At 47.2% G+C, this 19,154-nt stretch overlaps 5 protein-coding genes across 19 annotated transcripts in view; 4 read left to right on the top strand and 1 right to left on the bottom strand.

Moving 5' to 3' along the window:
• The window catches only part of LOC147052482 (uncharacterized), a 44,688-nt gene that overhangs the window by 24,020 nt on the left and 1,514 nt on the right, over positions 1 to 19,154 (bottom strand). For 7 of the 12 annotated variants that reach the window (XR_015066878.1, XR_015066881.1, XR_015066880.1 and 4 more), the window contains exons 2-3: positions 11,181 to 11,282; positions 5,452 to 5,553 (exon numbers count right to left, since the gene is read on the bottom strand). Coding sequence is in view for 3 of the 12 variants with exons in the window: in XM_085918080.1 (XP_085774206.1) it covers positions 5,452 to 5,553; positions 11,181 to 11,282 (204 nt within the window). In the remaining 9 variants the exon portion in view is untranslated. Of the gene's footprint in view, positions 1 to 4,412; positions 5,157 to 5,238; positions 5,280 to 5,382; positions 5,554 to 11,180; positions 11,283 to 19,154 lie in introns of those variants that run through there. The other 5 variants (XR_015066885.1, XR_015066884.1, XR_015066883.1 and 2 more) reach the window with 2 other exon arrangements.
• LOC147052487 (uncharacterized) lies at positions 46 to 3,119 on the top strand. 2 transcript variants are annotated; one of them, XM_085918058.1, is made up of 3 exons: positions 106 to 202; positions 1,118 to 1,199; positions 1,492 to 3,119. In XM_085918058.1, exons 2-3 carry the CDS (start codon positions 1,146 to 1,148, stop codon positions 2,683 to 2,685), a joined length of 1,248 nt encoding a protein of 415 aa, XP_085774184.1. In that variant the 5' UTR covers positions 106 to 202; positions 1,118 to 1,145; the 3' UTR covers positions 2,686 to 3,119. The 2 variants fall into 2 exon arrangements, with proteins under 2 accessions (XP_085774185.1, XP_085774184.1); XM_085918059.1 differs by lacking the exon at positions 1,118 to 1,199 and having other exon boundaries at positions 46 to 202.
• LOC147052488 (protein rapunzel-like) lies at positions 4,568 to 8,097 on the top strand. 2 transcript variants are annotated; one of them, XM_085918073.1, is made up of 4 exons: positions 4,568 to 4,664; positions 5,871 to 5,974; positions 6,082 to 6,560; positions 6,634 to 8,097. In XM_085918073.1, exons 3-4 carry the CDS (start codon positions 6,087 to 6,089, stop codon positions 6,838 to 6,840), a joined length of 681 nt encoding a protein of 226 aa, XP_085774199.1. In that variant the 5' UTR covers positions 4,568 to 4,664; positions 5,871 to 5,974; positions 6,082 to 6,086; the 3' UTR covers positions 6,841 to 8,097. The 2 variants fall into 2 exon arrangements, with proteins under 2 accessions (XP_085774199.1, XP_085774200.1); XM_085918074.1 differs by having other exon boundaries at positions 4,576 to 4,664; positions 5,871 to 5,938.
• LOC147052489 (protein rapunzel-like) lies at positions 9,559 to 14,732 on the top strand. 2 transcript variants are annotated; one of them, XM_085918066.1, is made up of 3 exons: positions 9,559 to 9,593; positions 10,136 to 10,219; positions 12,710 to 14,732. In XM_085918066.1, the coding sequence occupies exon 3, from the start codon at positions 12,756 to 12,758 to the stop codon at positions 13,938 to 13,940; it is 1,185 nt and encodes a 394-aa protein (XP_085774192.1). In that variant the 5' UTR covers positions 9,559 to 9,593; positions 10,136 to 10,219; positions 12,710 to 12,755; the 3' UTR covers positions 13,941 to 14,732. The 2 variants fall into 2 exon arrangements, with proteins under 2 accessions (XP_085774192.1, XP_085774193.1); XM_085918067.1 differs by lacking the exons at positions 9,559 to 9,593; positions 10,136 to 10,219 and adding an exon at positions 11,972 to 12,547.
• LOC147052490 (uncharacterized) lies at positions 14,810 to 17,298 on the top strand. Its single transcript, XM_085918584.1, has 2 exons — positions 14,810 to 15,069; positions 15,715 to 17,298. The coding sequence occupies exon 2, from the start codon at positions 15,734 to 15,736 to the stop codon at positions 16,904 to 16,906; it is 1,173 nt and encodes a 390-aa protein (XP_085774710.1). The 5' UTR covers positions 14,810 to 15,069; positions 15,715 to 15,733; the 3' UTR covers positions 16,907 to 17,298.

The raw sequence follows: 19,154 nt of genomic DNA on the forward strand, positions 1-19,154 counted from the left end.
GATATCTTACGCGATCCATGAAGGGCCAACGCGTTTTGAGTTTACCAAGTGGGTGGAGAGCCGCTTGGGATGACGTCACTTAGTATGCCCTCCCAAAACGGGTGCGCCAAGATCACGTGACCAGAACACGGAAGCATACTGAAGTGAAACTTTTTGACGTCTTCTGTCTTCTAAACTTTTTTTTCCATTTCTTTTAGTTGAGGTGAGTAATACGAAATCACAAATTTAGTAAATATTATCCTCCTCAGATTGCTGTTGAGCTGGTTGAGCTCTTCAAACCGACTGTTTCGTTCTCTTGTTACTTGATTAATGAGTGCTGCGTTCCCGAAGCTTTGTGCCGTCTGAAAAAAATATGTTGGAGTGGCGTCTTTTGCGATTGTTAAGTGGTAAAAGTCAGCATATTAATAGTAGAACGAGATAAAGTGTTGAGTCCAACTTTTCTGGGCGTTGGTCGCATGAGCGCTTGGTCGTGACGTCACTGACCCGTTTTTTTGGTGCTTGAGTTTTGCGTTGATTTTGCTCGTGGGCGGTTTGAGCAATCTTGTTAACGTGGCTGCCTTGTTTGTCTCTCAGCTTGTCGATCGATGGCTTGGCTGGCCATTATGAGAGCTCATTAACGGGCTGTTGGCTTTCAGCTCTCCCATAAGTGCCCTCACGATTGGAGATTGTTTTGTAGGCAGTGGACACTTGAACAATCTTGCACGCAACATGCACCATAACGACGCTTCTGGAACACGCACATGTTGTATGTTTTGACATTTACATTTGAAACAACGCGAAGAATTACCCGTGGCCAGTTCTTAAGGTACACTTAATGCCCACGTCACGGTAAAATGTGGTGTGGTGTTATCTTGATAAGCCTCCGACCCGGATTTGTTTCAAATATTCTGTCCCTCTCACGTTTTAAAGTAGCTGCAAAATTCAGCAATTTTTTTGGGCTTCAAAACATTCTGTAATTTAATTGAACCCACAACCACTAAACGTGGAAAATACTTTAAAATAAATAAAAATAATTTAAAATCAATCTTCTGAAACTACTGAACACATTCTCAGGTTCTTTCTCATTTAATAAGCAAGCACTTTTAATTGTTAAATGTTTTTTTTTTTTTAAAAACAGTTTTCATAACAGCACGATCTGATGGGAGATGAAAAAACAACAAGCCGGGTACTGCTGTCCGTCAGAAATCCCCTGGAGCAACGTAGGCAGATGGGTTATTTTCCATTCCCTGGTTACCGTGGCAACCTGCACCTTTTGCTCCAGAGAGTTTGATCTCCTCTTTCTCGTTAATCTCATTTTTGCCCGCTTGCTTGTTTAGAGGGGACATTTTGATATCCTTTTAATGTGTACTCAATAAAGCGGCCGAGGGAGAAGCCGCAACATTTTATTGAGAATCTCTGGGGCAAATGTTTAAAAAAAACAAAAAAAGTGCAATCAACAGGCCTTCAATGTGAGAAATGACTTCAGTCTTTGGATATTTTGCTCTCCGATAGAAGCACACGGCGACAGCGGAGATGGCCGAGCAGCTGCAGAGGCTTTTGGGGGAGAAGAAGGACTTGGTGGAGACGGTGATGGAGACCATGGAGCAGGGCGCCGAGGTCATGGCCAGTTTGGTGGGTGACTTCTTCCCGGTCTTCTCCATTGCCGCTCCCATCGTCAAGTTGGTGCTGGACAATGTGGAGAGCAAGGAGGCGGCTTTCATGAGGGAGCAGTTCCAGAAAGTGGGCGACCGACTGGACGCCGCCTCCGACGAGATGCAGTGCATCCAGGAGGAGATCAAGAAGAGCGGCATGGACGCCACCTACTTCTCGGTGGAGGCGAACATCATCAACCTGTTCCGCAAATACATGGTCATCCTCAACGCCAAGGCCGAGTTCCGGCAAGTCAAGAAGACGGAGTTCCTGAAGCATTTTGACCGGGTCGGCGGCGACAAGAACCTGCACGTTCTCTACAACGCCGTGACGGGTGAGAACACCTCGTGCAATTCGGTGCTGGAGATCGCCCTCAACTACAAGGAGAAAAGCCGCCGGCCCCTAGAGGATTTCTGTGTCCGGCTGAAGAAGCTCTTCTGCCTGGGAATCATTGCCCTTTTGGGCCACTCCGCCCTGAAGGGCTGCGACGAGGAAGACTCTCTCCTCAAGGAGTGGGGCGAGAAAATGAAGAAGGTGCAGGAGAAGATGAACGCCGTGATCGAGGACTGTGTGGTCAGTTTCCCCACGCAGGCCAAGCTGGACACCCAGCAGCTGGTCAGAGACAACCCAGCGTGGAGCAACCAGCAGCTGGCCGAGGCCATCGTGGCTAAGCTGAGGAGCAAGTATGACTGGGTTTGCTGGTCGGTGCGCGTCTTCAAGTCGCCCACGGGTTTCTTCGCCCCCAAGCGCTTCGACTGCCCGCTGGGGAGGAGTCGTTTCCAGGTGCTCGCCTCGGACAACAAACTCAACGTGGTAGTGTCCTACAGCTCCTCGCCCGAGCCAGTGGACGCCGCCCGCATACGGGAGCTGATCCAGAGCCAGAAGAAGGCGGTTGTGGTCGCCATGGCCGAGATGCTATCGCGGGAGATGCCCGGCGAACGCGTTGTCCATACCGTCAAGTTCAGCAAAAACTTGGCTTGCGCCTGGAGCTTCGGCGACGAGCTGCACTACTGGGAGCAACACCAAAACGTGTGCGTGTGCCTTCACTCGGCCTAACGGCTGACGTCAACGCTTGCCGCGCTTGTTCTCAGACGCACCATTTGTCCCGAGAAGCCAGTTTAACATGCGCTGGAAAGAGGCGTAGTAGAAAAGACACAAGTCTGCCTTTTTGTTTTGAAGTGACCACTTTAGGATCCAAAAATCATCCCAATTTTGATTTGTCCTTTTCTGACATCATTAGCACACAGCTAACGCAACTATCAACTTATGTTGTTCTATTTTTGCTTTATTCTCATTTATGTTCTGTACTTTAGGAATGTATCCGCTGTCATCACCACTAGGATCAAATTTTGGTTTGCCTAAGAAAGAGTTTATCATCGGAGCATTTTTCATCATATTTACCAAAGATGTATCTATAGAGGGTATTTTATTACGGTGGGATGATGTTATTCTGATAGAATTATCAAAATAAACATCAAAATGAAGATCTTTTTTGGGAGCTGTATTTTTGCACTGGATTTAAAAAGCAGAATTTGTCCCGCTCGCATTTTCCAGGAGGAGCAAAAGGATATTTTAGTCAACGGGGAACCACCCTGGCTGCCCTATAATCACGTGGTTGCGGCTTTTCTATCTTTGGCGCAAAACGGCGCGCGTTATTTTCAAACAGTGCAAAAGAAAACAAGTCGCAATCTACATAAGTTCAAATGACGAAAGAGCAAATTCAAACCAAAACATTTGGGTAACCCTCTTTTGACTGCTGATCGTCTGTTTAAAATTTTTTGCATCCATTTTGTGACAGTCAAACATGTCGGATGCAAATATTTTCTATCTCTTCGCCCATAGTTGTGTTTTACAGCGCAGACTAAGCGGACATTGGCGATGTTGAATAGGTGCCGTGATGCTTTCCATTTGAGCGCACAGTCGGCGCATTGAGCATTTTAGCCCCCCAAAGATCGTCCACTACGCAACGGGAGAAAAAAGAATTAAGCCAGACGAGTGTACAACAGCATGCTCGATTTTTGGGTGAATTGCTTCAAAATCTACACATACATATGCACAATCACATATGAAACATAAACGAGCTCGTCTACTTCCCTTGAACAGAATGTGTGATGTTGTACACCTCCAAGAGATTGCCTAACGTTGACCAAATAGCACAAAAATAGCAACAGAAGAATCAAACAATCAAATCCATCTCCATACATGTCGACGAAATACCACAGCAAGAAATAGTCCCGTCTGCTTCGCTCGCCTTTCCCTCGCCCTTTCCTCCCTCCATTGCGCATCACTCCTTTCTTTTTTCACTGTCTTCTTTGGGACCCCTACCCATGCAGCTTTCCTCACACACAAGCAGCAGGCTGGCTGCATGGGAATCTTCCACTCAACTTGTCCGACGTGAGAAAGAAGACGCGTATTAGTAAGAATTTGCCGAATGTTCTTATCTGGACCGCAGAGGAAGAATATACACGCAAAATGGGGTGACGCTAGCTTGGGGGCCACTTGCGCGCATCCATTGCGCGCGCTCTTATTCGTTTCATTTTTGACTTATTATTTTGGCAACCGGAATTGGCCTCGTATTTGATTATTTGTGATGAAATAGCATGAATGGAGTGTTTGTTAGTGTCTGAAAGATGCTGCGAGGGTTTGTAAAGCGTTTGAAATCAGTATTTCTGGAACTCGCCTGCGCGCAGACTGACAATCCGGTCTTGGTTTCTTTTTGAATACGGGATATGGACCAGAATATGTTCCAACAAAGGGGGGATTGACGGTAGATCTGAGGGGTGCTTTTAATATTCCAAACATTTAATGTGGCGTCTTTAAGTAACACTTGGAAGAATGGATCCATTGGGCTCCAATTTTGCGCGTTTGGGAAGATTTGTGGGCCCTTCAATTATGGTTTATTCCAATATTTTCACCCCTACACCCTGAACGTACATGGACGTGTCCATTTTGCAGGGATTCCTAGGAAGAAGAAGAAGTCAGTCCAGTTTGGGCCGTCGGTTAAGCGTTCCTAGGTGGAAGTCAGCCACTCAAAGGTAAGAAAGAAGCAGCCTCTCCATGGTTGCTGTTGGACAATATTGCTTGGGATCCCAAGTGGACAGAGTCTAGTCCGCGTTGATGTCGAGAACAATCAGTTTACGGAGTTAATTTGGCGTGTTTGCCGCATTTCTGGAACGGCGATTGTTCCCTAAGTCGTGGTAGTCATTTGAATTTGCTGACAATTAGCTTAGCCATTTGCCATACTAGTTGTACTAAGTTCATTTTGTTTCCTTTGTCAATCACTTTTTCTTGGGGGTTCTTTTATCACAAACAATTCATTTTAGGTTGCATTTCCTGACATGTTTCGGCATGTACTTCCGCCTTCATCAGAGTGTCACTTGTAGTTGTGACACGTCTTCATCTGCTGATGGATGAATGAAGGCGTGACTCACCTGTCATGTCAAAAGGCATTTGCTCTACTTTTTGTTTGAGAGCGTTCAAGATGGCAGTCTGGTGACAGGTGGCGTCACGAGGCTGCTCCTCACTTCCTTGTTTGGATTTGAGACAAAAGTCACCTTTAAAGACCGTGTCCCGTGTTTTAATTGCTATTGTGTCCATTTGTTCAATTACCTAACGAAATGTTTATGAATGGACGTGAAGTCTTCCATGCCCTAAATGTGTGATGAGAAGTGCCTATTAACTGAATGAATCAAATTTGAGTTTGTCACACTTCATTTAAATGGTATGAATCCTAATATATAAAAAGAATCTTACTTGGAGCTTGAACCCATCATTTTTTGGCCCACTTCCAATGCATCCAAATCCTCTTCAATGGCTGCTCACCTCCTTGCTGTCATCTGTAATTCTGCTTCCCCGACTTAGGTCAAACAATATGAAATGGTGGCCGTTGAGCTGCATCACTGGATTGGACCACAACCTCATCATCTGTGTAAACAAAAAAACCATGTAATTACTACCGCTATTAAATGCTAGTTCCAATGCCAAGGATCAAAAGAACTCTTCAAATGATGCCATTTCTAGAGCAAAACTGGCCATGGTGATTTCAGTCCACTGGTGGTGGTGGTGCTGAAATCCCGAGTGGGTTTTGCTTCCCTCTAGTGGTCGTGTGTGTAACAACGCAAACACACCCTGCGGGCTTATCATCGTGCCTTAGGAGCTGTCCGTGTCCTATTCTCTAAGATGTTACTGCTTCATGCACTGTGTGATTTTTATCTTAATGTAGCTTTTGTGTGTCTTTGCAGCTCAGTCACCACAAGAGTTTTTGTTCCAGAGGGAGCTTGAAGAAAGACGGTGCCAAAAAAAGAGCCTTGTAAGCATCCGTGTTGTCGGGGAATCCTCAGAGAAAGTGCGTGAAATGTTTGGCATGATTTCTATGCACAAGATGAAACCGAAGTAGTGCTTTGGCACTCTTGTCTCCATCTCATTTAACTCTTTGATGCTCCCTCCCCACAGCCACAATGGACATGGAGATAGCGGAGGAGCACTCCAAGCTGAAGGAGGGCATGCTGAAGGCGCTAGAGGCCGTGGCCACCATCTCGTCAGCGGCAAGTGCGATCAACCCTATCTTCGGCCTGGCGGGCTCGCTAATCCACGTGGTCCTGCACCACATCGACGACGAGGGTATCTGCACACTCAAACGCGGGTTCGGTTCCGTCAAAGAGGCGCTGGACGAGCTCTCGCGCAAGAATGACCGGGCCCTGGTAGCTATTAGGAAGGAGGCGCTGGACACCCAGTACGGCCCGGTGGAGGAGAACCTCAAGGACCAGTTCAGCAAGTTCATGGATCTGGCAGAGGCTCCGCCTGAGCTCAGCGAGCGCAAGAAGGAAAAATTTGTCAGCTGCTATGCTTCCAACTTGTTCGACCAGAACCTGCAGACGCTCTACGAGGGTGTGGTCGCGAAGCCCAAACTCTTCAGCCGGCCCATCCTGGAGGTGAGTCTCTCACACACTGCGGTGACGGGCAGGGGAGACCTTCTCGCTTTGAAGGAGCTTTTTGTTCTTTTAGGTGTACCTGGAGCACTCGCGTGGTGATCGTCAGGCCATGGAGAGCCTCTGCACGCGCCTCAACCACTTGTTCTGCATCGGCCTGATTGCCTGGATGGGCTACGCCGCCATCACGGGCGGCGACGAGGCCAACCTGAAGAAGGACTGGGCCCAGAAGCTGGAGGAGGTGGAGGAGAAGATGCAGCGGGCGCTGCGTACGTTCAAATGAACCGGGCACGTGCACATTGTCCATGTTAGCTTGCGCAACAGCGGTGGGCAAAGACGCGTATGCTATGGCACTGTTGCCACCCGGTTCGCATTTCCATCATTGAGCATTCTCAACTACGGCTTGCGCTTTGTTTTCCTTCTTAAATTGGTTGGAGGTATTTTTCTTTCCTAGATTTCCTTGAATAATTCGCCGATTGCTTTATTCAAAGTGTCAACGGGGCAAAAGTGTTACATTTTGGGTATGTTATTTAACTGGATGGCTGCCAGCCCGTTTCTACTGACAAATGAACCCGGCTGGCCCTACTCGCCATATATTTTGCCACAAAAAGGTCTTCCAGTTTTTTTCTCTTTAGTAATCTGCAGTATAACATTTCCCCCAAAACGCTGAGAAAATATTTTTGCAAAATCAAACATGCCAAATATAAATACAGTGGAGCCTCGCTTTTCGAACACAATCCGTTCTAGAAGGCTGTTCGAGAAGTGTATCATTTGAATTCCGAATTATGATTTTTTTTTTTAATCCATTCCAAGGACAAAAAAAAATGTATTTTTTTTTCATTTGCGCATTTTTGTCTGATCGCGCAACTGCAGCGCACCGCGCAACTGTAGCGCGTCACCGACTGCAACTGCACCGCAAGCGCTGGTTGCATAATTGTGACAGAGCGGCCGCTGAAATTTAGAAAATATTGTTACAGTCCTGATTTACTTTACAAAATTGAAGTGGACCTCAGTGCGCAGGAAGTATCATTTTGTCCAATCGCACAACTGCAGCGCACCGCCGAATGCGCAACCGTAGCGCGTCACCGACCGTGCAACTGCACCGCGTGGTCGCATGATTGTGAGCGAGCTGACGCTGAAATTTAGAAAATATTTGGAAAGTCCTGATGTACTTTCCAAAATTGAAGTGGACCACAGGGAGCTTCATTTGGTCCGATCGCACAACCGCAGCGGAGTCAGTTGCCATGCGCTTCCTCTCAACTCATCTCGCGAGGTTCGACAACCGAATTTCGTCCGACATCCGAAGCAAAAAATCTCAATTTTTTTTTTCATTAAGTTTTTTTTTGTTCGAATACTATGGTAGTCCTCCTATTAGTTTTTATTGTTCTCAACATTAAGCGGTGTAAAATGAGTGAATGAATAATGGGGGTGTACAATATACTATGTTAGCTGTTTGATTGTCTAGGACTGCTCTCTTTTTTGTTATCTCTGCACGTTTTTAAGCATCACTTCAAATAAATATAAGTCCACGCATCCATAATTGTGGGCGTCTTTCTGTTTTTCTGCCTGCCTACTCTCCGGTCTAACTTGACTCTAGAGTAGGGACAACTGCAGCGAACGAAGACGTTGGAATCGCAGTGACCATTTTGTCCCTCGACGCCCCCTCCTGGCGACTGAAAATGATGTCACGTCAATCGCTGCTGGCAGCAGGGGTCGCTAACGGACACAATGTCAGCCGCCTGAAGTGGATGAAAAAGAGTGGCTGCTTCTTCCATCAACATGTCCAGGGTGACCTTGTGCGCTCTGCCTTTCGCCCAAATTGAGCTTGGGTTGCCTCCAGCGTCGCACACTGCGCCACAAATACATCAATCGCCATGAAATGACCCGGTGTGCAGTTACTCAACATGTCCGCCAGGTCTTGCTGTTTGTCTCTCAACTGCAAACATTCCAATGTCGCCTACTGTCGATCACACACACGCCCAATATTTCCTCTTCATTCGTTGCATTCTATATTATATGTATGTCATCCTCCAAATCAAGTATTTGGGGCATTTAAAATGTTAGACGGTTAGTCTCGAAGCCTCCATTAATAGCCCGTTGAACTTTTTCGTAATAGTTGTCCTAACACTCTGCAAATGAAAGAATTTGCAAATGAGACACTCTGATGAAGGCAGAGTGTCTCATTTGCAAATTTGACCAATCGTGCGCAAAAAAAAAGACAAAGTTCAGCATCCCTTCTTTGCCGAAACATGTCTGGTAATGCAACCTAAAAAAAATGGTTTGTGATAAAAGAACAACAAAAAAAAGTGCCTGTTGAACATGCCGAGACATGTCAGGTAATGCAACCTCAAAAAAATTGTTTGTGATAAAAGAACCCCAAAAAAGTGCCCGTTGAACTTGTTCCACTCGTGCGCAATCTATCGAAGAATGCTGATTTGACCCGCACGGTTCTGCTGCTCATCTCTTTAGGAGGTCACGGGAATCACTCAAGCCAAAACTAAAGATGAGTCAAAACGACGAAAGAATAAAATAACAAGTGACTCTTGATTTGCTTGCTGGCGATTTGATCGTCCACTACGCAACGGGAGAAAAAAAGAATTAAGCCAGACGAGTGTACAACAGCATGCTCGATTTTTGGGTGAATTGCTTCAAAATCTACACATACGCACATATGCACAATCACATATGAAACATAGACGAGCTCGTCTACTTCCCTTGAACAGAATGTGTGATGTTGTACACCTCCAAGAGATTGCCTAACGTTGACCAAATAGCACAAAAATAGCAACAAAAGAATCAAACAATCAAATCCATCTCCATACATGTCGACGAAATACCACAGCAAGAAATAGTCCCGTCTGCTTCGCTCGCCTTTCCCTCGCCCTTTCCTCCCTCCATTGCGCATCACTCCTTTCTTTTTTCACTCTCTTCTTTGGGACCCCTACCCATGCAGCTTTCCTCACACACAAGCAGCAGGCTGGCTGCATGGGAATCTTCCACTCAACTTGTCCGACGTGAGAAAGAAGACGCGTATTGGTAAGAATTTGCCGAATGTTCTCATCTGGACCGCAGAGGAAGAATATACACGCAAAATGGGGTGACGCTAGCTTGGGGGCCACTTGCGCGCATCCATTGCGCGCGCTCTTATTCGTTTCATTTTCGACGAATTCTTTTGGCAACCGGAATTGGCCTCGTATTTGATTATTTGTGATGAAATAGCATGAATGGAGTGTTTGTTAGTGTCTGAAAGATGCTGCGAGGGTTTGTAAAGCGTTTGAAATCATTATTTCTGGAACTCGCCTGCGCGCAGACTGACAATCCGGTCTTGGTTTCTTTTTGAATCCGGGATATGGACCAGAATATGTTCAAACAAAGGGGGGGGATTCACGGTAAATCTGAGGGGGTGCTTTTAATATTCCAAACATTTAATGTGGCGTCTTTAAGTAACACTTGGAAGAATGGATCCATTGGGCTCCAATTTTGCGCGTTTGGGAAGATTTGTGGGCCCTTCAATTACGGTTTATTCCAATATTTTCACCCCTACACCCTGAACGTACATGGGCGTGTCCATTTTGCAGGGATTCCTAGGAAGAAGAAGGAGTCAGTCCAGTTTGGGCCGTCAGCTAAGCGTTCCTAGGTGGAAGGAAGTCAGCCACTCAAAGGTAAGAAAGAAGCAGCCTCTCCATGGTTGCTGTTGGACAATATTGCTTGGGATCCCAAGTGGACAGAGTCTAGTCCGCGTTGATGTCGAGAACAATCAGTTTACGGAGTTAATTTGGCGTGTTTGCCGCATTTCTGGAACGGCGATTGTTCCCTAAGTCGCGGTAGTCATTTGAATTTGCTGAGGCTCAGTGGTGTGCGCTTCCTTGCCTTTAACCAACACGGAATTTTTCTTCTGACTGACCGCAAATGTGCCTCATAAATGCTCTCATAGAAGAAGAAAAAAAATCATATTCAAGTATTAAGAATGAACTTGAATGGTAAAATTGTAATGATTACCCCCACAATTAGCTTAACCATTTGCTATACTAGTTGTACTAAGTTCATTTTGTTTCCTTTGTCAATCACCTCTTTGGGGGGTTCTTTTATCACAAACAATTCATTTTAGGTTGCATTTCCTGACATGTTTCGGCATGTACTTCCGCCTTCATCAGAGTGTCACTTGTAGTTGTGACACGTCTTCATCTGCTGATGGATGAATGAAGGCGTGACTCACCTGTCATGTCAAAAGGCATTTGCTCTACTTTTTATTTGAGAGCGTTCAAGACGGCAGTCAGTCGAGCTGGTGACAGGTGGCGTCACGAGGCTGCTCCTCACTTCCTTGTTCGGATTTTAGACAAAAGTCACCTTTAAAGACCGTGTCCCGTGTTTTGATTGCTATCGTGTCCATTTGTTCAATTATCTAACGAAATGTTTATGAATGGACGTGAAGTCTTCCATGCCCTAAATGTGTGATGAGAAGTGCCTATTAACTGAATGAATCAAATTTGAGTGCGTCACACTTCATTGAAATGGTATGAATCCTAATGTTGCCATATATAAAAAGAATCTTAATTGGAGCTTGAACCCATCATTTTTTGGCCCACTTCCAATGCATCCAAATCCTCTTCAATGGCTGCTCACCTCCTTGCTGTCATCTGTAATTCTGCTTCCCCGACTTAGGTCAAACAATATGAAATGGTGGCCGTTGAGCTGCATCACTGGATTGGACCACAACCTCATCATCTGTGTAAACAAAAAAACCATGTAATTACTACCGCTATTAAATGCTAGTTCCAATGCCAAGGATCAAAAGAACTCTTCAAATGATGCCATTTCTAGAGCAAAACTGGCCATGGTGATTTCAGTCCACTGGTGGTGGTGGTGCTGAAATCCCGAGTGGGTTTTGCTTCCCTCTAGTGGTCGTGTGTGTAACAACGCAAACACACCCTGCGGGCTTATCATCGTGCCTTAGGAGCTGTCCGTGTCCTATTCTCTAAGATGTTACTGCTTCATGCACTGTGTGATTTTTATGGATAACCCGCCCTCAGAAAAAAAATCCACCTTCTGTGTGTGTGTGTGAGTGCCAAACTTTGGATAAAAATGCTGCACAGCGCGTCATTTGGGGGCACACGTGGCGATGAGGACGAGGTTGCTCAATTACGCTGCCGAAGGCTTTTCATTAGCCGGGCTTGGGTGTGCCTTTTTTTCCGCTTTCTCCAGGGAGTCCAAACTTTGATCATCTCCCTGGTGTCTTTTCTCCTGCCGACACAATACGTGACGTGTCACCGCCGTAAAATCCCCCTGCTTGTTTCTTCCACTGTCAACATCTGTGCTTGCTCTGGCTGGCCGCCATTTTTAGAGAAGTCCAACTCAATGAGCAATCCCAAAGCGTTGATGAGATTCGTGTGTGTATGCGTGTGTGTGTGTGTGTGTGTGTGTGTGTGTGTGTGTGTGTGTGTGTGTGTGTGTGTGTGTGTGTGTGTGTGTGTGCCAAACTTTGGATAAAAATGCTGCACAGCGTGTCATTTGGGGGCACACATGGCGATGAGGACGAGGTTGCTCAAGTGCGCTGCCGAAGGATTTTCATTAGCCAGGCCTGGGTGTGCCTTTTTTCCGCTTTCTCCAGGGAGTCCAAACTTAGATCATCTCCCCGGTGTCTTTTCTCCTGCCGACACAATACGTGACGTGTCATCGCCGTAAAATCCCCCTGCTTGTTTCTTCCACTGTCAACATCTGCGCTTGCTCTGGCTGGCCGCCATTTCTAGACAAGTCCAACTAAATGAGCAATCCCAAAGCGTTGATGAGATTCGTGTGTGTGTGTGTGTGTGTGTGTGTGTGTGTGTGTGTGTGTGTGTGTGTGTGTGTGTGTGTGTGTGTGTGTGTGTGTGTGTGTGTGTGTGTGTGTGTGTGTGCAGCCGTGAGGGTGCGGCATTGTGAAGACGCGTGCAGACGTGTCAGGACACGATTTGGGTCCTGCCAGGAATTTTGGCAAGCTTTTTGAAGAAAACGTGAGCGCCCATTTTGGTGTCTGTAGCGGCCGTCCACCGATCAATTGTGGAATTGAACAAGTCGGCATATGTTCGGGACACCCGGCGAGTTTTTGCGTTGTGCTCGGGAAAGTGTTCGAAAATGTCTTCTTTAAGAGTGTGTCCCTCCATGTGTCCTTTCAGGCTGTGGCGGAATCATTTTAACAAGCGGCTGTGAAATTGCGCAACCATGGACAGCGTGGCCAACTGGCTGGTGGACAACAAGGACAAGATTGAGAAAGGGGTGAACATCATGGGGCAAGCGTCAGAGGTCCTGGCCGCCACAGTGGGCCAGCTGCACCCCATCCTGGAGGCCGTTTTCGTTGCCTCGGCCGAGATCCTCAGCAACCCGGAGGGCAAGGAGGCCGTCTACTTGACCCAGAAGATCGAGCAGGTCAACCAGAAGCTGGTGGGCATCCAGAGCGACATCGACCAGATCGCCCTGGAGCTGCAGAGGACGTCCATGAACAAGCAGAACCTTGACCATGAGGCGCACATACTGGGCCAGTACGAAAAGTTCCAGGAGTTCATCAACGCCAAGCCCAGCATGAAGGAGAAGAAGAAGGAGAAGTTCATCAAGTATTACGAGAACACGAAGGCTGACTTGAACTTGGACGCCCTCTACAACGCCGTCACGGGGGAGAACACGGCCGGCGACCCCATGCTGGACACGGTGGTCGACACGGAGCAGAGGAGCCGGAGGGCGGTGGAGGACTTCTGCGCTCGGCTCAAGAAGCTCTTTGTGATGGGCCTCATCGCCGTCATGGGCTACGCCGCCCTCCGAGAAGGCGCGGTGGAAACGGGCCTGACCGCCAAGTGGCACGAGCGGATGGAGGATGTGGAGAAGCGCATGAAAGCGGCCGTGGACCACTGCACGGAGACCTTCGTGGACCAGGCCAAGCTGGACCTGGAGGAAGCACTCAAGGAGAAGGCCTCCTGCGCGGTCAGCGAGGACTTGACGCGTTCGCTGCTCTCGGCGCTGGTCAAGAAGTACGACTGGGTCAACTGGTCAGTGCGCGCCTTCAACAGGCGCGAGCGCATCTTCTTCTACAACTGGCTGGCGGGACGAAAGTGCCACGGCAGCGGTGGGGCCAACTGGTTCGAGCTGACCATGGACAACAAGGTCAGGGTGGTGGTGTCCTTCTGCGTGGACCCGTCGCCCATCGACAAGAATCGCATCTACGAGCAGATCGAACAGCAGCGGCTGAAGGGCAACATGATGGCGGTGGCCCTGACGCTCAACCGCTGCTTCCCTGACTGCCTGGTGCACGCTGTCAGCCGCTACAAGGAGGTGGTGGAGTCCAACAACTTCAACGTGGAGTCCTACTACTATGCCAGGCACAAGCGGGCCTTCCTCTGCATCCACCCGCAGTAGAGCCGTGTTGATGTGATGGAATATCTGATTTAGCAGGGGGACATATGATGGAAAATGCACATTTTATTTGTCAACTCGGTATGGATTTCTTTTTTTGTTTTGGGGTAAAGGGAAATGTGCTTTCAGCGGTTTGCAAACATATTTTTTAAGGTTGTGTGAAACATATAATCATATCAATATAATATCTAGTATTGGAGTGCTTGTGTGGATTGGTGGGGGTGAGGAATGTGCAGGCACACTGCATGAACTTGTTTTCTGCCAAGTGTTGTAAAACAGGCCCAGACAGGGAGTACGGGATGGTACGAGACGAAGGGAGTACCGGACGATAACACTTCAAGGTCGGTGAGGAACGAGAACAAAGAACAACACCACGTCCAGGTTTTTCTTCGAGAGGAAAAACCCAACCCCCTGACCAGAGTGATGACACCTCGAGGGGGAGGAGATGACCATCGACCAATCATCGCACAATATTTTGCATGCTTTAGTATTCATATTGTTTTTCTTTAAAACTGGGCAACCCGGAAAAATGTGTCGTCTTTTGGTGGTCACAAAAACGCACGAGTTTTAGTGTGAGGGACCCGGGACCCAGGCCTGTATTAGTGCGCTTTGTGAGGAATAAACAATTGGTAAATTTGGTCTGATTGATCTACTGGTCTTCTCTTTGACAGAACGAACTCGCAAAATTGTTAGATGCGCCAGTGTGTGGATTGGGACATAGAAACTTGTGTTAAGTGTTGATCGCAATTTGGAGTCAGATCAATAGCTAAAATCCGTATCCTAACAATTTCTTGGTGACCCCGACGTAATTAAACTTCGATGAATGAAACTTTCACCTCATGAAGAATAAAAAAAATTAGGCAAGGTCCACATTTCTTTCCGTCTCAAGTTACAGCTGTTGTGAAAGCGCTGGCTGAATAAGAATGCGTCGGATATCTACGCGATCCATGAAGGGCCAACGCGTTTTGAGTTTACCAAGTGGGTGGAGAGCCGCTTGGGATGACGTCACTTAGTAGTACCTCCCAAAACGGGTGCGCCAAGATCACGTGACCAGAACACGGAAGCATACTGAAGTGAAACTTTTTGACGTCTTCTGTCTTCTAAACTTTTTTTTCCATTTCTTTTAGTTGAGGTGAGTAATACGAAATCACAAATTTAGTAAATATTATCCTCCTCAGATTGCTGTTGAGCTGGTTGAGCTCTTCAAACCGACTGTTTCGTTCTCTTGTTAATTGATTAATGAGTGCTGCGTTCCCCAAGCTTTGTGCAGTCTGAAAAAAATATGTTGGAGTGGCGTCTTTTGCGATTGTTAAGTGGTAAAAGTCAGCATATTAATAGTAGAACGACCACCACTTTTTGGTTCTTTTATCACAAACAAGGTATTTTAGGTTGCATTACCTGACATGTTTCTGCATGAACTTCCACCTGATGAAGTCAGGCGGAAGTTCATGCCGAAACATGTCAGGTAATGCAACCTAAAATACCTTGTGGGTATTAACCTAATGGGTTATTTTCCATTCCCTGGTTACCGTGGCAACCTGCACCTTTTGCTCCAGAGAGTTTGACCTCTTTCTCGTTAATCTCATTTTCGCCCGCTTGCTTGTTTAGAGGGGACATTTTGATATCCTTTTAATGTGTACTCAATAAAGCGGCCGAGGGAGAAGCCGCAACATTTTATTGAGAATCTCTGGGGCAAATGTTTAAAAAAAAAAGTGCAATCAACAGGCCTTCAATGTGAGAAATGACTTCAGTCTTTGGATATTTTGCTCTCCGACAGAAGCACGGCGACAGCGGAGATGGCCGAGCAGCTGCAGAAGCTTTTGGAGGAGAAGAAGGACATGGTGGAGACGGTGATGGAGACCATGGAGCAGGGCGCCGAGGTCATGGCCAGTTTGGTGGGTGACTTCTTCCCGGTCTTCTCCATCGCCGCTCCCATCGTCAAGTTGGTGCTGGACAATGTGGAAAGCAAGGAGGCGGCTTTCATGAGGGACCAGTTCCAGAAAGTGCGTGACAGACTGGACGCCACCTCCGACGAGATGCAGCGCATCCACGAGGAGATCAAGAAGAGCGGCATGGACGTCAGATACTTTTCGGTGGAGGAGAACATCACCAACCAGTTCCGCAAATACATGGACATCCTCAACGCCAAGGCCAAGTTCCGGGAACTCAAGAAGAAGATTTTCCTGGAGCATTTTGACAAGGTCGGCGGCGACAAGAACCTGCACGTTCTCTACAACGCCGTGATGGGTGACAAATTCTCGGGCGAGTCGGTGCTGGAAATTGTCCTCAACTACAAGGAGAAAAGCCGCCGGCCCCTAGAGGATTTCTGTGTCCGGCTGAAGAAGCTCTTCTGCCTGGGACTCATTGCTCTGCTGGGCCACTCCGCCCTGAAGGGCTACGACGAGGAAGACTCTCTCCTCAAGAAGTGGGGCGAGAAGATGAAGGAGGTGCAGGAGAAGATGAACGCCGTGATCGAGGACTGTGTGGTCAGCTTCCCCACGCAGGCCGAGCTGAACACCCGGCAGCTGGTCAGAGACAACCCAGCGTGGAGTAACCAGCAGCTGGCCGAGGCCATCGTGGCTAAGCTGAGGAGCAAGTACGACTGGGTTTGCTGGTCGGTGCGCGTCTTCAAGTCGCCCACGGGTCTCTTCGCCCCCAAGCGCTTTGACTGCCCGGTGGGGAGGAGTCGCTTCCAGGTGCTCGCCTCGGACGCCAAACTCAACGTGGTAGTGTCCTACAGCTCCTCGCCCGAGCCAGTGGACGCCGCCCGCATACGGGAGCTGATCCAGAGCCAGAAGAAGGCGGGCGTGGTCGCCATGGCCGAGATGCTATTGCGGGAGATGCTCGGCGATTGCGTTGTCCATGCCGTCAAGTTCAGCAAGGACTTGGCTTGCGCCTGGAGCTTCGGCGACGAGCTGCACTACTGGGAGGAACACCAAAACGTGTGCGTGTGCCTTCACTCGGCCTAACGGCTGACGTCAACGCTTGCCGCGCTTGTTCTCAGACGCACCATTTGTCCCGAGAAGCCAGTTTAACATGCGTTGGAAAGAGGCGTAGTAGAAAAGACACAAGTCTGCCTTTTTGTTTTGAAGTGACCACTTTAGGATCCAAAAATCATCCCGGCGACCCCAATTTCAATTTGTCCTTTTCTGACATCATTAGCACACAGCTAACGCAACTATCAATTTATGTTGCTCTATTTTTGCTTTATTCTCATTTATGTTCTGTACTTTATGAATGTATCCGCTGTCATCACCACTAGGATCAAATTTTGGTTTGCCTAAGAAAGAGTTTATCATCAGATCATTTTTCATCATATTTACCAAAGATGTATCTATAGAGGGTATCTTATTACGGTGGGATGATGTTATTCTGATAGAATTATCAAAATAAACATCAAAATGAAGATCTTTTTTGGGAGCTGTATTTTTGCACTGGATTTAAAAAGCTGAATTTGTCCCACTCGCATTTTCCAGGAGGAGCAAAAGGATATTTTAGTCTACGGGGAACCACCCTGGCTGCCCTATAATCACGTGGTTGCGGCTTTTCTATCTTTGGCGCAAAACGGCGCGCGTTATTTTCAAACAGTGCAAAAGAAAACAAGTCGCAATCTACATAAGTTCAAATGGCGAAGGAGCAAAGTCAAACCAAATCATTTGGGTAACCCTCTTTTGACTGCGGATCTTCTGTTTAAAAATTTTTGCATCCATTTTGTGACAGTCAAACATATCGGATGCAAATATCTCTTCGCCCATAGTTGTGTTTTACAGCGCAGACTAAGCGGACATTGGCGATGTTGAATAGGTGCCGTGATGCTTTCCATTTGGGCGCACAGTCAGCGCATTGAGCATTTTAGCCCCCCAAAGATCGTCCACTACGCAACGGGAGAAAAAAGAATTAAGCCAGACGAGTGTACAACAGCATGCTCGATTTTTGGGTGAATTGCTTCAAAATCTACACATACGCACATATGCACAATCACATATGAAACATAAACGAGCTCGTCTACTTCCCTTGAACAGAATGTGTGATTTTGTACACCTCCAAGAGATTGCCTAACGTTGACCAAATAGCACAAAAATAGCAACAGAAGAATCAAACAATCAAATCCATCTCCATACATGTCGACAAAATACCACAGCAAGAAATAGTCCCGTCTGCTTCGCTCGCCTTTCCCTCGCCCTTTCCTCCCTCCATCCATCCCTCCATCCCTCCATTGCGCATCACTCCTTTCTTTTTTCACTCTCTTCTTTGGGACCCCTACCCATGCAGCTTTCCTCACACACAAGCAGCAGGCTGGCTGCATGGGAATCTTCCACTCAACTTGTCCGACGTGAGAAAGAAGACGCGTATTGGTAAGAATTTGCCGAATGTTCTTATCTGGACCGCAGAGGAAGAATATACACGCAAAATGGGGTGACGCTAGCTTGGGGGCCACTTGCGCGCATCCATTGTGTTAGGGTTGAATAGATTAGGTTGATCATATTATGTTGGAATGTAATCAGTAATAATTAACCTAAGCTTGTCCTGTCTTAACAAAGTAGGAGAACAAAGTGCTAAGATCCTTTGCACTGATTGACCAACTGTAGAAGACGCAATCAAAGTTGTTCTGTCTACTCAACGTCGTAAAACAACCCCTGCTATGATGTGATCACAGGCCAGGGGTTTCACCCCCACCTTGGCCACCACACATGTAAATTGTCACCCCCATCCTGCCCACTCTCACCCCCACCCTTCTTCTCTCAATAAATAGCCTCTTGCATGACTCGAACGGCAGACTTTGTTCGGACATTGCTGTATCTACAGTAACAAACAAATTCTCCACTTGCAACACTTACGTGTTCAAAGGGCATACTGTCTCCCGTGTGGTTCTTGCAAAATAAGTTAGAGTCGGAACATCTCTAACACATTGTTATTAGTTTACTTTTCGACTAATTCTTTTGGCAACCGGAATTGGCCTCGTATTTGATTATTTGTGATGAAATAGCATGAATGGAGTGTTTGTTAGTGTCTGAAAGATGCTGCGAGGGTTTGTAAAGCGTTTGAAATCATTATTTCTGGAACTCGCCTGCGCGCAGACTGACAATCCGGTCTTGGTTTCTTTTTGAATACGGGATATGGACCAGAATATGTTCCAACAAAGGGGGGATTGACGGTAGATCTGAGGGGTGCTTTTAATATTCCAAACATTTAATGTGGCGTCTTTAAGTAACACTT

The sequence above is a fragment of the Syngnathus leptorhynchus genome, chromosome 8 (assembly GCF_054491065.1).
Source record: "Syngnathus leptorhynchus isolate UIUO chromosome 8, UIUO_Slep, whole genome shotgun sequence".
NCBI lineage: Eukaryota > Metazoa > Chordata > Actinopteri > Syngnathiformes > Syngnathidae > Syngnathus > Syngnathus leptorhynchus.

Excerpts from the sequence above, each read along its gene's own strand:
- LOC147052488 (XM_085918073.1), top strand. The coding sequence starts at position 6,087 with ATGGACATGGAGATAGCGGAGGAGCACTCCAAGCTGAAGGAGGGCATG. Across the intron at positions 6,561-6,633 it reads TCAGCCGGCCCATCCTGGAG|GTGTACCTGGAGCACTCGCG; the intron begins GTGAGTCTCTCA and ends TTGTTCTTTTAG.
- LOC147052487 (XM_085918058.1), top strand. The coding sequence starts at position 1,146 with ATGAAAAAACAACAAGCCGGGTACTGCTGTCCGTCAGAAATCCCCTGG. Across the intron at positions 1,200-1,491 it reads CAGAAATCCCCTGGAGCAAC|AAGCACACGGCGACAGCGGA; the intron begins GTAGGCAGATGG and ends GCTCTCCGATAG.
- LOC147052490 (XM_085918584.1), top strand. The coding sequence starts at position 15,734 with ATGGCCGAGCAGCTGCAGAAGCTTTTGGAGGAGAAGAAGGACATGGTG.
- LOC147052489 (XM_085918066.1), top strand. The coding sequence starts at position 12,756 with ATGGACAGCGTGGCCAACTGGCTGGTGGACAACAAGGACAAGATTGAG.